Source organism: Oncorhynchus mykiss, chromosome 27, assembly GCF_057628025.1.
Source record: "Oncorhynchus mykiss isolate SJ-2025 chromosome 27, ASM5762802v1, whole genome shotgun sequence".
NCBI lineage: Eukaryota > Metazoa > Chordata > Actinopteri > Salmoniformes > Salmonidae > Oncorhynchus > Oncorhynchus mykiss.
Genome location: NC_143048.1, coordinates 50,105,001 through 50,125,208, shown reverse-complemented (window position 1 = coordinate 50,125,208; position 20,208 = coordinate 50,105,001). Strand labels below are relative to the sequence as shown.

At 55.6% G+C, this 20,208-nt stretch overlaps 1 protein-coding gene across 1 annotated transcript in view; it reads left to right on the top strand.

The window, feature by feature from the left end:
* yap1 (Yes1 associated transcriptional regulator) overlaps nucleotides 1-20,208 on the top strand; it is a 100,923-nt gene that overhangs the window by 67,997 nt on the left and 12,718 nt on the right. The window contains exon 5 of the mRNA XM_036965163.2: nucleotides 19,442-19,620. Within this exon, the coding sequence (XP_036821058.2) occupies nucleotides 19,442-19,620 (179 nt within the window). The remainder of the gene's footprint in view (nucleotides 1-19,441; nucleotides 19,621-20,208) is intronic.

The following is a 20,208-nucleotide window of genomic DNA, read 5'->3' as shown; positions in this document are numbered from 1 at the left end:
GAGGGACCTGTCTGGGTTCAGAAGGGACCTGGCTGGGTTCAGGAGGGACCTGTCTGGGTTCAGAACGGACCTGTCTGGGTTCAGGAGGGACCTGTCTGGGTTCAGAAGGACCTGGCTGGGTTCCGGAGGGACCTGTCTGGATTCAGGAGGGACCTGTCTGGGTTCAGGAGGGACCTGCCTTGGTTCAGAAGGGACCTGTCTTGGTTCAGAAGGGACCTGTCTTGGTTCAGGAGGGACCTGGCTGGATTCAGAAGGGACCTGTATGGGTTCAGAAGGACCTGGCTGGGGATGGGTTCAGGAGGGACCTGGCTGGATTCAGGAGGCACCTGTCTGGGGTTAGAAGGGACCTGTCTGGGTTCAGAAGGGACCTGTCTGGTTTCAGGAGGGACCTGGCTGGGTTCAGGAGGGACCTGTCTGGGTTCAGAAGGGACCTGTCTGGGTTCAGAAGGACCTGGCTGGGGCTGGGTTCAGGAGGGACCTGTCTGGGTTTAGAAGGGACCTGTCTGGGTTCAGAAGGGACCTGTCTGGGTTCAGGAGGGACCTGGCTGGGTTCAGGAGGGACCTGTCTGGGTTCAGGAGAGACCTGGCTGGGTCTGGGTTCAGAAGGGACCTGGCTGGGTTCAGAAGGACCTGGCTGGGACTGGGGTCAGAAGGGACCTGGCTGGGTTCAGAAGGACCTGGCTGGGTCTAGGGTCAGAAGGGACCTGGCTGGGTTCAGGAGGGACCTGGCTGAGTTCAGAAGGGACCTGGCTGGGTTCAGAAGGGACCTGGCTGGGTTCAGGAGGGACCTGGCTGTTTTCAGAAGGGACCTGGCTGGGTTCAGAAGGGACCTGTCTGGGTTCAGAAGGGACCTGTCTGGGTTCAGGACGGACCTGTCTGGGTTCAGGAGGGACCTGTCTCGGTTCAGGAGGGACCTGTCTCGGTTCAGGAGGGACCTGTCTCGGTTCAGAAGGGACCTGTCTGGGTTCAGAAGGGACCTGTCTGGGTTCTAAAGGGACCTGTCTGGGTTCAGAAGGGACCTGGCTCGGTTCAGAAGGGACCTGGCTGGTTTCAGAAGTGACCTGTCTGGGTTCAGGAGGGACCTGTCTGGGTTCAGAAGGGACCGGTCTGGGTTCAGGAGGGGCCTGGTTCTGGAGGGACCTGGCTGGGTTCAGAAGGGACCTGCCTGGGTTCAGAAGGGACCTGCCTGGGTTCAGGAGGGACCTGCCTGAGTTCAGAAGGGACCTGTCTTGGTTCAGGAGGGACCTGGCTGGATTCAGAAGGGACCTGTATGGGTTCAGAAGGACCTGGCTGGGGCTGGGTTCAGGAGGGACCTGGCTGGATTCAGGAGGGACCTGTCTGGGGTTAGAAGGGACCTGCCTGGGTTCAGAAGGGACCTGTCTGGTTTCAGGAGGGACCTGGCTGGGTTCAGGAGGGACCTGGTTGGGTTCAGGAGTGACCTGTCTGGGTTCAGAAGGGACCTGTCTGGGTTCAGAAGGACCTGGCTGGGGCTGGGTTCAGGAGGGACCTGGCTGGATTCAGGAGGGACCTGTCTGGGTTTAGAAGGGACCTGTCTGGGTTCAGAAGGGACCTGTCTGGGTTCAGGAGGGACCTGGCTGGGTTCAGGAGGGACCTGTCTGGGTTCAGAAGGGACCTGTCTGGGTTCAGGAGGGACCTGGCTGGGTTCAGGAGGGACCTGTCTGGGTTCAGAAGGGACCTGTCTGGGTTCAGGAGAGACCTGGCTGGATCTGGGTTCAGAATGGACCTGGCTGGGTTCAGAAGGACCTGGCTGGGTCTGGGGTCAGAAGGGACCTGGCTGGGTTCAGAAGGACCTGGCTGGGTCTAGGGTCAGAAGGGACCTGGCTGGGTTCATGAGGGACCTGGCTGTTTTCAGAAGGGACCTGGCTGGGTTCAGAAGGGACCTGTCTGGGTTCAGAAGGGACCTGTCTGGGTTCAGAAGGGACCTGTCTGGGTTCAGGAGGGACCTGTCTGGGTTCAGGAGGGACCTGTCTGGGTTCAGGAGGGACCTGTCTGGGTTCAGAAGGGACCTGTCTGGGTTCTAAATGGAGCTGTCTGGGTTCTAAAGGGACCTGTCTGGGTTCAGAAGGGACCTGTCTGGGTTCAGAAGGGACCGGTCTTGGTTCAGGAGGGGCCTGGTTCAGGAGGGACCTGTCTGGGTTCAGGGGGGACCTGGCTGGGTTCAGGAGGGACCTGCCTGAGTTCAGAAGGGACCTGTCTGGGTTCAGAAGGACCTGGCTGGGTTCAGAAGGGACCTGGCTGGGGCTGGGTTCAGGAGGGACCTGTCTGGGTTCAGAAGGGACCTGTCTGGGTTCAGAAGGGACCTGGCTGGGTTCAGAAGGGACCTGTATGGATTCAGAAGGACCTGGCTGGGGCTGGGTTCAGGAGGGACCTGGCTGGATTCAGGAGGGACCTGTCTGGGGTTAGAAGGAACCTGTCTGGGTTCAGAAGGGACCTGTCTGGTTTCATGATGGACCTGTCTGGGTTCAGGAGGGACCTGTCTGGGTTCAGGAGGGACCTGTCTGGGTTCAGGAGGGACCTGTCTGGGTTCAGAAGGGACCTGTCTGGGTTCAGAAGGGACCTGTCTGGGTTCTAAAGGGACCTGTCTGGGTTCAGAAGGGACCTGGCTGGGTTCAGAAGGGACCAGGCTGGGTTCAGAAGGGACCTGTCTGGGTTCAGAAGGGACCTGTCTGGGTTCTAAAGGGACCTGTCTGGGTTCAGGAGGGACCTGTCTGGGTTCAGAAGGGACCGGTCTGGGTTCAGGAGGGCCCTGGTTCAGGAGGGACCTGGCTGGGTTCAGGGGGGACCTGGCTGGGTTCAGAAGGGACCTGCCTGGGTTCAGGAGGGACCTGTCTGGGTTCAGAAGGGACCTGTCTGGGTTCAGAAGGGACCTGTCTGGGTTCAGAAGGACCTGGCTGGGTTCAGAAGGACCTGGCTGGGTCTAGGGTCAGAAGGGACCTGGCTGGGTTCATGAGGGACCTGGCTTTTTTCAGAAGGGACCTGGCTGGGTTCAGAAGGGACCTGTCTGGGTTCAGAAGGGACCTGTCTGGGTTCAGAAGGGACCTGTCTGGGTTCAGAAGGGACCTGTCTCGTTTCAGGAGGGACCTGTCTGGGTTCAGGAGGGACCTGTCTGGGTTCAGAAGGGACCTGTCTGCGTTCTTAATGGAGCTGTCTGGGTTCTAAAGGGACCTGTCTGGGTTCAGAAGGGACCTGTCTGGGTTCTAAAGGGACCTGTCTGGGTTCAGAAGGGACCTGGCTGGGTTCAGAAGTGACCTGTCTGGGTTCAGGAGGGACCTGTCTGGGTTCAGAAGGGACCTGTCTGGGTTCAGAAGGACCTGGCTGGGTTCAGAAGGGACCTGGCTGGGGCTGGGTTCAGAAGGAACCTGTCTGGGTTCAGAAGGGACCTGTCTGGGTTCAGAAGGGACCTGGCTGGGTTCAGAAGGGATCTGTATGGGTTTAGAAGGGACCTGTCTTGGTTCAGGAGGGACCTGTCTGGGTTCAGAAGGGACCTGTCTGGGTTCAGGAGGGGCCTGGCTGGGTTCAGGAGGGACCTGGCTGGATTCAGAAGGGACCTGTCTGGGTTCAGAAGAGACAAGGCTGGGTTCAGAAGGGACCTGTCTGGGTTCAGGAGGTACCTGCCTGGGTTCAGAAGGGACCTGCCTGGGTTCAGAAGGACCTGGCTGGGTTCAAGAGGGACCTGTCTGGGTTCAGAAGGGACCTGGCTGGGTTCAGGGGGGACCTGTCTGGGTTCAGAAGGACCTGGCTGGGTTCAGGAGGGACCTGTCTGGATTGAGGAGGGACCTGTCTGGGTTCAGGAGGGACCTGCCTTGGTTCAGAAGGGACCTGTCTTGGTTCAGGAGGGACCTGGCTGGATTCAGAAGGGACCTGTATGGGTTCAGAAGGACCTGGCTGGGGCTGGGTTCAGGAGGGACCTGGCTGGATTCAGGAGGGACCTGTCTAGGGTTAGAAAGGACCTGCCTGGGTTCAGAAGGGACCTGTCTGGTTTCAGGAGGGACCTGGCTGGGTTCAGGAGGGACCTGTCTGGGTTCAGAAGGGACCTGTCTGGGTTCAGAAGGACCTGGCTGGGTCTAGGGTCAGAAGGGACCTGGCTGGGTTCAGGAGGGACCTGGCTGAGTTCAGAAGGGACCTGGCTGGGTTCAGAAGGGACCTGGCTGGGTTCAGGAGGGACCTGGCTGTTTTCAGAAGGGACCTGTCTGGGTTCAGAAGGGACCTGTCTGGGTTCAGGAGGGACCTGTCTATGTTCAGGAGGGACCTGTCTCGGTTCAGGAGGGACCTGTCTGGGTTCAGAAGGGACCTGTCTGGGTTCAGAAGGGACCTGTCTGGGTTCAGAAGGGACCTGTCTGGGTACTAAAGGGACCTGGCTGGGTTCAGAAGGGACCTGGCTGGGTTCAGAAGGGACCTGGCTGGGTTCAGAAGTGACTTGTCTGGGTTCAGGAGGGACCTGTCTGGGTTCAGAAGGGACCTGTCTGGGTTCAGAAGGACCTGGCTGGGTTCAGAAGGGACCTGGCTGGGGCTGGGTTCAGAAGGAACCTGTCTGGGTTCAGAAGGGACCTGTCTGGGTTCAGAAGGGACCTGGCTGGGTTCAGAAGGGACCTGTCTGGTTTCATGAGGGACCTGTCTGGGTTCTGGAGGGACCTGTCTGGCTATAGGAGGGACCTGTCTGGGTTCAGGAGTGACCTGGCTGGGTTCAGAAGGGACCTGTCTGGGTTCAGGAGGGACCTGGCTGGGTTCAGGAGGGACCTGTCTGGGTTCAGAAGGGACCTGTCTGGGTTCAGGAGGTACCTGTCTGGGTTCAGAAGAACCTGTCTGGGTTCAGAAAGGACCTGTCTGGGTTCAGAAGGGACCTGTCTTGGTTCAGGAGGGACCTGTCTGGGTTCAGAAGGGACCTGTCTGGGTTCAGGAGGGGCCTGGCTGGGTTCAGGAGGGACCTGGCTGGGGCTGGGTTCAGGAGGGACCTGGCTGGATTCAGAAGGGACCTGTCTGGGTTCAGAAGGGAACTGGCTGGGTTCAGAAGGGACCTGTCTGGGTTCAGGAGGAACCTGCCTGGGTTCAGAAGGGACCTGCCTGGGTTCAGAAGGACCTGGCTGGGTTCAAGAGGGACCTGGCTGGGTTCAAGAGGGACCTGTCTGGGTTCAGAAGGGACTTGGCTGGGTTCAGGAGGGACCCTTCTGGGTTCAGAACGGACCTGTCTGGGTTCAGGAGGGACCTGTCTGGATTCAGGAGGGACCTGTCTGGGTTCAGGAGGGACCTGCCTTGGTTCAGAAGGGACCTGTCTTGGTTTAGTAGGGACTTGGCTGGATTCAGAAGGGACCTGTATGGGTTCAGAAGGACCTGGCTGGGGCTGGGTTCAGGAGGGACCTGGCTGGATTCAGGAGGGACCTGTCTGGGTTCAGAAGGGACCTGTCTGGGTTCAGAAGGGACCTGTCTGGGTTCAGAAGGGACCTGGCTGGGTTCAGAAGGGACCTGTATGGGTTCAGAAGGACCTGGCTGGGGCTCGGTTCAGGAGGGACCTGGCTGGATTCAGGAGGGACCTATCTGGGGTTAGAAGGGACCTGTCTGGGTTCAGAAGGGACCTGTCTGGTTTCATAAGGGACCTGTCTGGGTTCTGGAGGGACCTGTCTGGCTATAGGAGGGACCTGTCTGGGTTCAGGAAGGACCTGGCTGGGTTCAGAAGAGACCTGTCTGGGTTCAGGAGGGACCTGGCTGGGTTCAGGAGGGACCTGTCTGGGTTCAGAAGGGACCTGTCTGGGTTCAGGAGGTACCTGTCTGGGTTCACAAGGACCTGTCTGGGTTCAGAAAGGACCTGTCTGGGTTCAGAAGGGACCTGTCTTGGTTCAGGAGGGACCGGTCTGGGTTCAGAAGGGACCTGTCTGGGTTCAGTATGGGCCTGGCTGGGTTCAGGAGGGACCTGGCTGGATTCAGAAGGGACCTGTCTGGGTTCAGAAGGGACCTGGCTGGGTTCAGAAAGGACCTGTCTTGGTTCAGGAGGTACCTGCCTGGGTTCAGAAGGGACCTGCCTGGGTTCAGAAGGGATCTGTATGGGTTTAGAAGGGACCTGTCTTGGTTCAGGAGGGACCTGTCTGGGTTCAGAAGGGACCTGTCTGGGTTCAGGAGGGGCCTGGCTGGGTTCAGGAGGGACCTGGCTGGATTCAGAAGGGACCTGTCTGGGTTCAGAAGAGACAAGGCTGGGTTCAGAAGGGACCTGTCTGGGTTCAGGAGGTACCTGCCTGGGTTCAGAAGGGACCTGCCTGGGTTCAGAAGGACCTGGCTGGGTTCAAGAGGGACCTGTCTGGGTTCAGAAGGGACCTGGCTGGGTTCAGGGGGGACCTGTCTGGGTTCAGAAGGACCTGGCTGGGTTCAGGAGGGACCTGTCTGGATTGAGGAGGGACCTGTCTGGGTTCAGGAGGGACCTGCCTTGGTTCAGAAGGGACCTGTCTTGGTTCAGGAGGGACCTGGCTGGATTCAGAAGGGACCTGTATGGGTTCAGAAGGACCTGGCTGGGGCTGGGTTCAGGAGGGACCTGGCTGGATTCAGGAGGGACCTGTCTAGGGTTAGAAAGGACCTGCCTGGGTTCAGAAGGGACCTGTCTGGTTTCAGGAGGGACCTGGCTGGGTTCAGGAGGGACCTGTCTGGGTTCAGAAGGGACCTGTCTGGGTTCAGAAGGGACCTGTCTGGGTTCAGAAGGGACCTGTCTGGGTTCTAAAGGGACCTGGCTGGGTTCAGAAGGGACCTGGCTGGGTTCAGAAGGGACCTGGCTGGGTTCAGAAGTGACCTGTCTGGGTTCAGGAGGGACCTGTCTGGGTTCAGAAGGGACCTGTCTGGGTTCAGAAGGACCTGGCTGGGTTCAGAAGGGACCTGGCTGGGGCTGGGTTCAGAAGGAACCTGTCTGGGTTCAGAAGGGACCTGTCTGGGTTCAGAAGGGACCTGGCTGGGTTCAGAAGGGACCTGTCTGGTTTCATGAGGGACCTGTCTGGGTTCTGGAGGGACCTGTCTGGGTTCAGAAGGGACCTGTCTGGGTTCAGGAGGTACCTGTCTGGGTTCAGAAGGACCTGTCTGGGTTCAGAAAGGACCTGTCTGGGTTCAGAAGGGACCTGTCTGGGTTCAGGAGGGACCTGGCTGGGTTCAGAAGGGACCTGTCTGGGTTCAGGAGGTACCTGTCTGGGTTCAGAAGGACCTGTCTGGGTTCAGAAAGGACCTGTCTGGGTTCAGAAGGGACCTGTCTTGGTTCAGGAGGGACCTGTCTGGGTTCAGAAGGGACCTGTCTGGGTTCAGGAGGGGCCTGGCTGGGTTCAGGAGGGACCTGGCTGGGGCTGGGTTCAGGAGGGACCTGGCTGGATTCAGAAGGGACCTGTCTGGGTTCAGAAGGGAACTGGCTGGGTTCAGAAGGGACCTGTCTGGGTTCAGGAGGAACCTGCCTGGGTTCAGAAGGGACCTGCCTTGGTTCAGAAGGACCTGGCTGGGTTCAAGAGGGACCTGGCTGGGTTCAAGAGGGACCTGTCTGGGTTCAGAAGGGACTTGGCTGGGTTCAGGAGGGACCCTTCTGGGTTCAGAACGGACCTGTCTGGGTTCAGGAGGGACCTGTCTGGATTCAGGAGGGACCTGTCTGGGTTCAGGAGGGACCTGCCTTGGTTCAGAAGGGACCTGTCTTGGTTTAGGAAGGACTTGGCTGGATTCAGAAGGGACCTGTATGGGTTCAGAAGGACCTGGCTGGGGCTGGGTTCAGGAGGGACCTGGCTGGATTCAGGAAGGCCTGTCTGGGGTTAGAAGGGACCTGTCTGGGTTCAGAAGGGACCTGTCTGGGTTCAGAAGGGACCTGGCTGGGTTCTGTAGGGACCTGTCTGGCTATAGGAGGGACCTGTCTGGGTTCAGGAGGGACCTGGCTGGGTTCAGAAGAGACCTGTCTGGGTTCAGGAGGGACCTGGCTGGGTTCAGGAGGGACCTATCTGGGTTCAGAAGGGACCTGTCTGGGTTCAGGAGGTACCTGTCTGGGTTCACAAGGACCTGTCTGGGTTCAGAAAGGACCTGTCTGGGTTCAGAAGGTACCTGTCTTGGTTCAGGAGGGACCGGTCTGGGTTCAGAAGGGACCTGTCTGGGTTCAGTATGGGCCTGGCTGGGTTCAGGAGGGACCTGGCTGGATTCAGAAGGGACCTGTCTGGGTTCAGAAGGGACCTGGCTGGGTTCAGAAAGGACCTGTCTTGGTTCAGGAGGTACCTGCCTGGGTTCAGAAGGGACCTGCCTGGGTTCAGAAGGGACCTGGCTGGGTTCAAGAGGGACCTGTCTGGGTTCAGAAGGGACCTGTCTGGGTTCAGGAGGGACCTGTCTGGGTTCAGAACGGACCTGTCTGGGTTCAGGAGGGACCTGTCTGGGTTCAGAAGGACCTGGCTGGGTTCAGGAGGGACTCTTCTGGGTTCAGAACGGACCTGTCTGGGTTCAGGAGGGACCTGTCTGAATTCAGGAGGGACCTGTCTGGGTTCAGGAGGGACCTGCCTTGGTTCAGAAGGGACCTGTCTTGGTTTAGGAGGGACCTGGCTGGATTCAGAAGGGACCTGTATGGGTTCAGAAGGACCTGGCTGGGGCTGGGTTCAGGAGGGACCTGGCTGGATTCAGGAGGGACCTGTCTGGGTTCAGAAGGGACCTGTCTGGGTTCAGAAGGGACCTGGCTGGGTTCAGAAGGGACCTGTATGGGTTCAGAAGGACCTGGCTGGGGCTGGGTTCAGGAGGGACCTGGCTGGATTCAGGAGGGACCTGTCTGGGGTTAGAAGGGACCTGTCTGGGTTCAGAAGGGACCTGGCTGGGTTCAGGAGGGACCTGTCTGGGTTCAGAAGGGACCTGTCTGGGTTCAGGAGGTACCTGTCTGGGTTCACAAGGACCTGTCTGGGTTCAGAAAGGACCTGTCTGGTTTCAGAAGGGACCTGTCTTGGTTCAGGAGGGACCGGTCTGGGTTCAGAAGGGACCTGTCTGGGTTCAGTAGGGGCCTGGCTGGGTTCAGGAGGGACCTGGCTGGATTCAGAAGGGACCTGTCTGGGTTCAGAAGGGACCTGGCTGGGTTCAGAAGGGACCTGTCTGGGTTCAGGAGGTACCTGCCTGGGTTCAGAAGGGACCTGCCTGGGTTCAGAAGGGACCTGCCTGGGTTCAGAAGGGACCTGGCTGGGTTCAAGAGGGACCTGTCTGGGTTCAGAAGGGACCTGGCTGGGTTCAGGAGGGACCTGTCTGGGTTCAGAACGGACCTGTCTGGGTTCAGGAGGGACCTGTCTGGGTTCAGAAGGACCTGGCTGGGTTCAGGAGGGACCTGTCTGGATTCAGGAGGGACCTGTCTGGGTTCAGGAGGGACCTGCCTTGGTTCAGAAGGGACCTGTCTTGGTTCAGGAGGGACCTGGCTGGATTCAGAAGGGACCTGTATGGATTCAGAAGGACCTGGCTGGGGCTGGGTTCAGGAGGGACCTGGCTGGATTCAGGAGGGACCTGAATGGGGTTAGAAGGGACCTGTCTGGGTTCAGAAGGGACCTGTCTGTTTTCATGAGGGACCTGTCTGGGTTCTGGAGGGACCTGTCTGGCTATAGGAGGGACCTGTCTGGGTTCAGGAGGGACCTGGCTGGGTTCAGAAGGGACCTGTCTGGGTTCAGGAGGGACCTGGCTGGGTTCAGGAGGGACCTGTCTGGGTTCAGAAGGGACCTGTCTGGGTTCAGGAGGTACCTGTCTGGGTTCACAAGGACCTGTCTGGGTTCAGAAAGGACCTGTCTGGGTTCAGAAGGGACCTGTCTGGGTTCAGTAGGGGCCTGGCTGGGTTCAGGAGGGACCTGGCTGGATTCAGAAGGGACCTGTCTGGGTTCAGAAGGGACCTGGCTGGGTTCAGAAGGGACCTGTCTGGGTTCAGGAGGTACCTGCCTGGGTTCAGAAGGGACCTGCCTGGGTTCAGAAGGGACCTGGCTGGGTTCAAGAGGGACCTGTCTGGGTTCAGAAGGGACCTGGCTGGGTTCAAGAGGGACCTGTCTGGGTTCAGAACGGACCTGTCTGGGTTCAGGAGGGACCTGTCTGGATTCAGAAGGGACCTGTATGGGTTCAGAAGGACCTGGCGTGGCTGGGTTCAGGAGGGACCTGGCTGGGTTCAGGAGGGACCTGGCTGGATTCAGGAGGGACCTGTCTGGGGTTAGAAGGGACCTGTCTGGGTTCAGAAGGGACCTGTCTGGTTTCAGGAGGGACCTGGCTGGGTTCAGGAGGGACCTGTCTGGGTTCAGAAGGGACCTGTCTGGGTTCAGAAGGACCTGGCTGGGTCTAGGGTCAGAAGGGACCTGGCTGGGTTCAGAAGGGACCTGGCTGGGTTCAGAAGGGACCTGGCTGGGTTCAGGAGGGACCTGGCTGTTTTCAGAAGGGACCTGGCTGGGTTCAGAAGGGACCTGTCTGGGTTCAGAAGGGCCCTGTCTGGGTTCAGGAGGGACCTGTCTGGGTTCAGGAGGGACCTGTCTCGGTTCAGGAGGGACCTGTCTGGGTTCAGAAGGGACCTGTCTGGGTTCAGAAGGGACCTGTCTGGGTTCAGAAGGGACCTGTCTGGGTTCAGAAGGGACCTGTCTTGGTTCTAAAGGGACCTGTCTGGGTTCAGAAGGGACCTGGCTGGGTTCAGAAGGGACCTGTCTGGGTTAAGGAGGGACCTGTCTGGGTTCAGAAGGGACCGGTCTGGGTTCAGGAGGGGCCTGGTTCAGGATGGACCTGGCTGGGTTCAGAAGGGACCTGGCTGGGTTGAGAAGGGACCTGCCTGGGTTCAGGAGGGACCTGCCTGAGTTCAGAAGGGACCTGTCTGGGTTCAGAAGGACCTGGCTGGGTTCATAAGGGACCTGGCTGGGGCTGGGTTCAGAAGTGACCTGTCTGGGTTCAGAAGGGACCTGGCTGGGTTCAGAAGGGACCTGTCTGGGTTCAGAAGGGACCTGGCTGGGTTCAGAAGGGACCTGCCTGGGTTCAGGAGGTACCTGCCTGGGTTCAGAAGGGACCTGCCTGGGTTCAGAAGGGACCTGGCTGGGTTCAAGAGGGACCTGTCTGGGTTCAGAAGGGACCTGGCTGGGTTCAAGAGGGACCTGTCTGGGTTCAGAACGGACCTGTCTGGGTTCAGGAGGGACCTGTCTGGGTTCAGAAGGACCTGGCTGGGTTCAGGAGGGACCTGTCTGGATTCAGAAGGGACCTGCATGGGTTCAGAAGGACCTGGCGGGGCTGGGTTCAGGAGGGACCTGGCTGGGTTCAGGAGGGACCTGGCTGGATTCAGGAGGGACCTGTCTGGGGTTAGAAGGGACCTGTCTGGGTTCAGAAGGGACCTGTCTGGTTTCAGGAGGGACCTGGCTGGGTTCAGGAGGGACCTGTCTGGCTTCAGAAGGGACCTGTCTGGGTTCAGAAGGACCTGGCTGGGTCTAGGGTCAGAAGGGACCTGGCTGGGTTCAGGAGGGACCTGGCTGGGTTCAGAAGGGACCTGGCTGGGTTCAGAAGGGACCTGGCTGGGTTCAGGAGGGACCTGGCTGTTTTCAGAAGGGACCTGGCTGGGTTCAGAAGGGACCTGTCTGGGTTCAGAAGGGCCCTGTCTGGGTTCAGGAGGGACCTGTCTGGGTTCAGGAGGGACCTGTCTCGGTTCAGGAGGGACCTGTCTGGGTTCAGAAGGGACCTGTCTGGGTTCAGAAGGGACCTGTCTGGGTTCAGAAGGGACCTGTCTTGGTTCTAAAGGGACCTGTCTGGGTTAAGGAGGGACCTGTCTGGGTTCAGAAGGGACCGGTCTGGGTTCAGGAGGGGCCTGGGTTCAGGAGGGACCTGCCTGAGTTCAGAAGGGACCTGTCTGGGTTCAGAAGGACCTGGCTGGGTTCAGAAGGGACCTGGCTGGGGCTGGGTTCAGAAGTGACCTGTCTGGGTTCAGAAGGGACCTGGCTGGGTTCAGAAGGGAGCTGTATGGGTTTAGAAGGACCTGGCTGGGGCTTGATTCAGGAGGGACCTGGCTGGATTCAGGAGGGACCTGTCTGGGGTTAGAAGGGACCTGTCTGGGTTCAGAAGGGACCTGTCTGGTTTCTTGAGGGACCTGTCTGGGTTCTGGAGGGACCTGTCTGGCTATAGGAGGGACCTGTCTGGGTTCAGGAGGGACCTGTCTGGGTTCAGAAGGGACCTGTCTGGGTTCAGGAGGGACCTGGCTGGGTTCAGGAGGGACCTGTCTGGGTTCAGAAGGGACCTGTCTGGGTTCAGGAGGTACCTGTCTGGGTTCAGAAGGACCTGTCTGGGTTCAGAAGGACCTGGCTGGGTCTAGGGTCAGAAGGGACCTGGCTGGGTTCAGGAGGGACCTGGCTGAGTTCAGAAGGGACCTGGCTGGGTTCAGAAGGGACCTGGCTGGGTTCAGAAGGGACCTGGCTGGGTTCAGGAGGGACCTGGCTGTTTTCAGAAGGGACCTGGCTGGGTTCAGAAGGGACCTGTCTGGGTTCAGAAGGGCCCTGTCTGGGTTCAGGAGGGACCTGTCTGGGTTCAGAAGGGACCTGTCTGGGTTCAGAAGGGACCTGTCTGGGTTCTAAAGGGACCTGTCTGGGTTCAGAAGGGACCTGGCTGGGTTCAGAAGGGACCTGGCTGGGTTCAGAAGGGACCTGTCTGGGTTCAGGAGGGATCTGTCTGGGTTCAGAAGGGACCGGTCTGGGTTCAGGAGGGGCCTGGTTCAGGAGGGACCTGGCTGGGTTCAGAAGGGACCTGGCTGGGTTAAGAAGGGACCTGCCTGGGTTCAGGAGGGACCTGCCTGAGTTCAGAAGGGACCTGTCTGGCTTCAGAAGGACCTGGCTGGGTTCAGAAGGGACCTGGCTGGGGCTGGGTTCAGAAGGAACCTGTCTGGGTTCAGAAGGGACCTGTCTGGGTTCAGAAGGGACCTGGCTGGGTTCAGAAGGGAGCTGTATGGGTTCAGAAGGACCTGGCTGGGTTCAGAAGGGACCTGGCTGGTGCTGGGTTCAGAAGGAACCTGTCTGGGTTCAGAAGGGACCTGTCTGGGTTCAGAAGGGACCTGTCTGGGTTCAGAAGGGACCTGGCTGGGTTCAGAAGGGACCTGTCTGGGTTCAGAAGGGACCTGGCTGGGTTCAGAAGGGAGCTGTATGGGTTTAGAAGGACCTGGCTGGGGCTTGATTCAGGAGGGACCTGGCTGGATTCAGGAGGGACCTGTCTTGGGTTAGAAGGGACCTGTCTGGGTTCAGAAGGGACCTGTCTGGTTTCATGAGGGCCCTGTCTGGGTTCTGGAGGGACCTGTCTGGCTATAGGAGGGACCTGTCTGGGTTCAGGAGGGACCTGGCTGGGTTCAGGAGGGACCTGTCTGGGTTCAGGAGGTACCTGTCTGGGTTCAGAAGGACCTGTCTGGGTTCAGAAAGGACCTGTCTGGGTTCAGAAGGGACCTTTCTTGTTTCAGGAGGGACCTGCCTGGGTTCAGAAGGACCTGGCTGGGTTCAAGAGGGACCTGTCTGGGTTCAGAAGGGACCTGGCTGGGTTCAGGAGGGACCCTTCTGGGTTCAGAACGGACCTGTCTGGGTTCAGGAGGGACCTATCTGGGTTCAGAAGGACCTGGCTGGGTTCAGGAGGGACCTGTCTGGATTCAGGAGGGACCTGTCTGGGTTCAGGAGGGACCTGCCTATGTTCAGAAGGGACCTGTCTTGGTTCAGGAGGGACCTGGCTGGATTCAGAAGGGACCTGTGTGGGTTCAGAAGGACCTGGCTGGGGCTGGGTTCAGGAGGGACCTGGCTGGATTCAGGAGGGACCTGTCTGGGGTTAGAAGGGACCTGTCTGGGTTCAGAAGGGACCTGTCTTGGTTCAGGAGGGACCTGGCTGGGTTCAGGAGGGACCTGTCTGGGTTCAGGAGAGACCTGGCTGGGTCTGGGTTCAGAAGGGACCTGGCTGGGTTCAGAAGGACCTGGCTGGGTCTGGGGTCAGAAGGGACCTGGCTGGGTTCAGAAGGACCTGGCTGGGTCTAGGGTCAGAAGTGACCTGGCTGGGTTCAGGAGGGACCTGGCTGAGTTCAGAAGGGACCTGGCTGGGTTCAGAAGGGACCTGGCTGGGTTCAGGAGGGACCTGGCTGGGTTCAGGAGGGACCTGGCTGTTTTCAGAAGGGACCTGGCTGGGTTCAGAAGGGACCTGTCTGGGTTCAGAACGCACCTGTCTGGGTTCAGGAGGGACCTGTCTGGGTTCAGGAGGGACCTGTCTCGGTTCAGGAGGGACCTGTCTGTGTTCAGGAGGGACCTGTCTGGGTTCAGAAGGGACCTGTCTGGGTTCAGAAGGGACCTGTCTGGGTTCAGAAGGGACCTGTCTGGGTTCAGAAGGGACCTAGCTGGGTTCAGAAGGGACCTGGCTGGGTTCAGAAGGGACCTGTCTGGGTTCAGGAGGAACCTGCCTGGGTTCAGAAGGGACCTGCCTGGGTTCAGAAGGACCTGAATGGGTTCAAGAGGGACCTGTCTGGGTTCAGAAGGTACCTGGCTGGGTTCAGGAGGGACCCTTCTGGGTTCAGAACGGACCTGTCTGGGTTCAGGAGGGACCTGTCTGGGTTCAGAAGGACCTGGCTGGGTTCAGGAGGGACCTGTCTGGATTCAGGAGGGACCTGTCTGGGTTCAGGAGGGACCTGCCTTGGTTCAGAAGGGACCTGTCTTGGTTCAGGAGGGACCTGGCTGGATTCAGAAGGGACCTGTGTGGGTTGAGAAGGACCTGGCTGGGGCTGGGTTCAGGAGGGACCTGGCTGGATTCAGGAGGGACCTGTCTGGGGTTAGAAGGGACCTGTCTGGGTTCAGAAGGAACCTGTCTGGTTTCAGGAGGGACCTGTCTGGGTTCAGAAGGGACCTGTCTGGGTTTAGAAGGACCTGGCTGGGGCTGGGTTCAGGAGGGACCTGGCTGGATTCAGGAGGGACCTGTCTGGGTTTAGAAGGGACCTGTCTGGGTTCAGAAGGGACCTGTCTTGGTTCAGGAGGGACCTGGCTGGGTTCAGGAGGGACCTGTCTGGGTTCAGGAGAGACCTGGCTGGGTCTGGGTTCAGAAGGGACCTGGCTGGGTTCAGAAGGACCTGGCTGGGTCTGGGGTCAGAAGGGACCTGGCTGGGATCAGAAGGACCTGGCTGGGTCTAGGGTCAGAAGGGACCTGGCTGGGTTCAGGAGGGACCTGGCTGAGTTCAGAAGGGACCTGGCTGGGTTCAGAAGGGACCTGGCTGGGTTCAGGAGGGACCTGTCTGGTTTCAGGAGGGACCTGTCTGGTTTCAGGAGGGACCTGTCTGGTTTCAGGAGGGACCTGTCTGGGTTCAGAAGGGACCTGTCTGGGTTCAGAAGGACCTGGCTGGGGCTGGGTTCAGGAGGGACCTGGCTGGATTCAGGAGGGACCTGTCTGGGTTTAGAAGGGACCTGTCTGGGTTCAGAAGGGACCTGTCTTGGTTCAGGAGGGACCTGGCTGGGTTCAGGAGGCACCTGTCTGGGTTCAGGAGAGACCTGGCTGGGTCTGGGTTCAGAAGGGACCTGGCTGGGTTCAGAAGGACCTGGCTGGGTCTGGGGTCAGAAGGGACCTGGCTGGGTTCAGAAGGACCTGGCTGGGTCTAGGGTCAGAAGGGACCTGGCTGGGTTCAGGAGGGACCTGGCTGAGTTCAGAAGGGACCTGGCTGGGTTCAGGAGGGACCTGTCTGGGTTCAGAAGGGACCTGGCTGGGTTCAGGAGGGACCTGTCTGGGTTCAGAAGGACCTGGCTTTGTCTGGGGTCAGAAGGGACCTGGCTGGGTTCAGAAGGACCTGGCTGGGTCTGGGGTCAGAAGGGACCTGGCTGGGTTCAGAAGGGACCTGGCTGGGTTCAGAAGGGACCTGGCTGGGTTCAGGAGGGACCTGGCTGGGTTCAGAAGGGACCTGGCTGGGTTCAGAAGGGACCTGTCTGGGTTCAGGAGGGACCTGTCTGGGTTCAGGAGGGACCTGTCTGGGTTCAGGAGGGACCTGTCTGGGTTCAGGAGGGACCTGTCTAGGTTCAGAAGGGACCTGTCTGGGTTCAGAAGGGACCTGTCTGGGTTCTAAAGGGACCTGTCTGGATTCAGAAGTGACCTGTCTGGGTTCAGAAGTGACCTGTCTGGGTTCAGGAGGGACCTGTCTGGGTTCAGAAGGGACCGGTCTGGGTTCAGGAGGGGCCTGGTTCAGGAGGGACCTGACTGGGTTCACAAGAGACCTGGCTGGGTTCAGAAGGGACCTGTCTGGATTCAGGGGGGACCTGTCTGGGTTCAGGAGGGGCCTGCCGTCTGCTATCGCAGCACTGTGTGTGTTTTCTGTCCCGTCTGCTATCGCAGCACTTTGTGTGTTTTCTGTCCCGTCTGCTATCTCAGCACTGTGTGTGTTTTCTGTCCCGTCTGCTATCTCAGCAATGTGTGTGTTTTCTGTCCCGCCTGCTATCTCAGCACTGTGTGTGTTTTCTGTCCCGTCTGCTATCTCAGCACTGTGTGTGTTTTCTGTCCCGTCTGCTATCTCAGCACTGTGTGTGTTTTCTGTCCCGTCTGCTATCTCAGCACTTCAGCACAGAAGTTGACACCTTGTTGGCAGCTGCTTGATGATGTCATGCTGGTGAAGTACTCTGTGTGGGGCCAGCAGCAGAGTGACCGGCACATTTTCCTAAACACTTTCCATTATAGACCACTAAGGATCATTTTAAAAAAAATACAAAAAAGTTGTATATTTTATTGACACATCAATTTGACAAATACACAGGCTTTCTTTTTTTTTATTCACAACATATATTTTCCCATCGCAAATCCTCCTAAAAATATACACCTGCACTAATCTCAAATCAAATCTAATTCCCAAATGAGACTTGTGTTACAGTGAGTACGGTTAAATGCACACAATAATCAGATTTATTGTAAATTAGTCAGATTAATATAATAGGTTGATTTAAACCTTTACAAGCTTTGCCAGAACGATTTCCCTAATGATTCTGAACATGGACACATCTGGAATCAGGCTACCTGATCCTGTTTACCTGGACACATCTGAAATCAGGCTACCTGATCCTGTTTACATGGACACATCTGAAATCAGGCTACTTGATCCTGTTTACCTGAACACATCTGAAATCAGGCTACTTGATCCTGTTTACCTGAACACATCTGAAATCAGGCTACCTGATCCTGTTTACATGAACACATCTGAAATCAGGCTACTTGATCCTGTTTACCTGAACACATCTGAAATCAGGCTACCTGATGGGACTTGGATAAATGCAGAAAATCACCAATCCAATTAAACGTTCAACCACAGCGACCATGTTATTTTTGGGAAGCATATTTTATTCTGAGTTTGGACAGTTTGTCATTTCACTCGCGCAAAAGAAGGAAGCTCCTGCTGCTCTGATTAAATACACCGCTGTGACTCTGATTAAATACACCGCTATGACTGATTAAATACACCGCTGTGACTCTGATTAAATACACCACTGTGACTCTGATTAAATACACCGCTGTGACTCTGATTAAATACACCGCTGTGACTCTGATTAAATACACCGCTGTGACTCTGATTAAATACACCGCTGTGACTCTGATTAAATACACCGCTATGACTGATTAAATACACCGCTGTGACTCTGATTAAATACACCGCTGTGACTCTGATTAAATACACCGCTGTGACTCTGATTAAATACACCGCTGTGACTCTGATTAAATACACCGCTGTGACTCTGATTAAATACACCGCTGTGACTCTGATTAAATACACCGCTGTGACTCTGATTAAATACACCGCTGTGACTCTGATTAAATACACCGCTGTGACTCTGATTAAATACACCGCTGTGACTCTGATTAAATACACCGCTGTGACTCTGATTAAATACACCGCTGTGACTCTGATTAAATACACCGCTGTGACTCTGATTAAATACACCGCTGTGACTCTGATTAAATACACCGCTGTGACTCTGATTAAATACACCGCTGTGACTCTGATTAAATACACCGCTGTGACTCTGATTAAATACACCGCTGTGACTCTGATTAAATACACCGCTGTGACTCTGATTAAATACACCGCTGTGACTCTGATTAAATACACCGCTGTGACTCTGATTAAATACACCGCTGTGACTCTGATTAAATACACCGCTGTGACTCTGATTAAATACACCGCTGTGACTCTGATTAAATACACCGCTGTGACTCTGATTAAATACACCGCTGTGACTCTGATTAAATACACCGCTGTGACTCTGATTAAATACACCGCTGTGACTCTGATTAAATACACCGCTGTGACTCTGATTAAATACACCGCTGTGACTCTGATTAAATACACCGCTGTGACTCTGATTAAATACACCGCTGTGACTCTGATTAAATACACCGCTGTGACTCTGATTAAATACACTGCTGTGACTCTGATTAAATACACCGCTGTGACTCTGATTAAATACACCGCTGTGACTCTGATTAAATACACCGCTGTGACTCTGATTAAATACACTGCTGTGACTCTGATTAAATACACCGCTGTGACTCTGATTAAATACACCGCTGTGACTCTGATTAAATACACCGCTATGACTGATTAAATACACCGCTGTGACTCTGATTAAATACACCGCTGTGACTCTGATTAAATACATCGCTGTGACTCTGATTAAATACACCGCTGTGACTCTGATTAAATACACCGCTGTGACTCTGATTAAATACACCGCTGTGACTCTGATTAAATACACCGCTGTGACTCTGATTAAATACACCGCTGTGACTCTGATTAAATACACCGCTGTGACTCTGATTAAATACACCGCTGTGTCTCTGATTAAATACACCGCTGTGACTCTGATTAAATACACCGCTGTGTCTCTGATTAAATACACCGCTGTGACTCTGATTAAATACACCGCTGTGACTCTGATTAAATACACTGCTGTGACTCTGATTAAATACACCGCTGTTACTCTGATTAAATACACCGCTGTGACTCTGATTAAATACACCGCTGTTACTCTGATTAAATACACCGCTGTGACTCTGATTAAATACACCGCTGTGTCTCTGATTAAATACACCGCTGTGACTCTGATTAAATACACTGCTGTGACTCTGATTAAATACACCGCTGTTACTCTGATTAAATACACCGCTGTGACTCTGATTAAATACACCGCTGTTACTCTGATTAAATACACCGCTGTGACTCTGATTAAATACACCGCTGTGTCTCTGATTAAATACACCGCTGTGACTCTGATTAAATACACCGCTGTGTCTCTGATTAAATACACCGCTGTGACTCTGATTAAATACACCGCTGTGTCTCTGATTAAATACACCGCTGTGACTCTGATTAGGAGTTACTGAGTTTCACGTTGTAGTGTTATGACAATGATCGGACATAAGAGGTCAGTTTCACCTGACGATATACTCTTTGTGAAATAATGAACCGCTATTTCTCTCTCTCTCCCCTCTGTAGGCCTGAACCAGCAGCGTATCACCCAGAGTGGTCCAAGCAAGCAGGGGGGCCAACTGCCCTCCAGTCCCGAGAGCAGAGGAGTCATGGGGGGCAGCAACCAGATGAGGCTCCAGCAGCTGCAGATGGAGAAGGAGAGGTTGAGACTGAAACACCAGGAGCTGCTCCGCACCAGACCACAGGTCAGTAGCCTGTCCCTGACCAGTAGTATAGTATAGTGGTATAGTATAGTATAGTGGCACAGTATAGTGGTATAGTATAATATAGTGGTATAGTATAGTGGTATAGTATAATATAGTGGTATAGTATAGTGGTATTGTATAATATAGTGGTATAGTACAGTGGTATAGTATAATATAGTGTTATAGTATAGTGGTATAGTATAGTGGTATAGTATAATATAGTGTTATAGTATAGTGGTATAGTATAGTGGTATAGTATAATATAGTGGTATAGTATAGGTGTATAGTATAGTATAGTGGTATAGTATTGTGGCACAGTATAGTGGCATAGTATAATATAGTGGTGTAGTATAGTGGAGTAGTATACTATAGTGGTATAGTATAGTGGAATAGTATACTATATTGGTATAGTATAGTGGAATAGTATACTATAGTATAGTGGTATAGTATAATATAGTATAGTGGTATAGTATAATATAGTATGGTGGTATAGTATAATATAGTATAGTGGTATAGTATAATATAGTATAATATAGTATAGTGGTATAGTATAATATAGTATAGTGGTATAGTATAATATAGTATAAT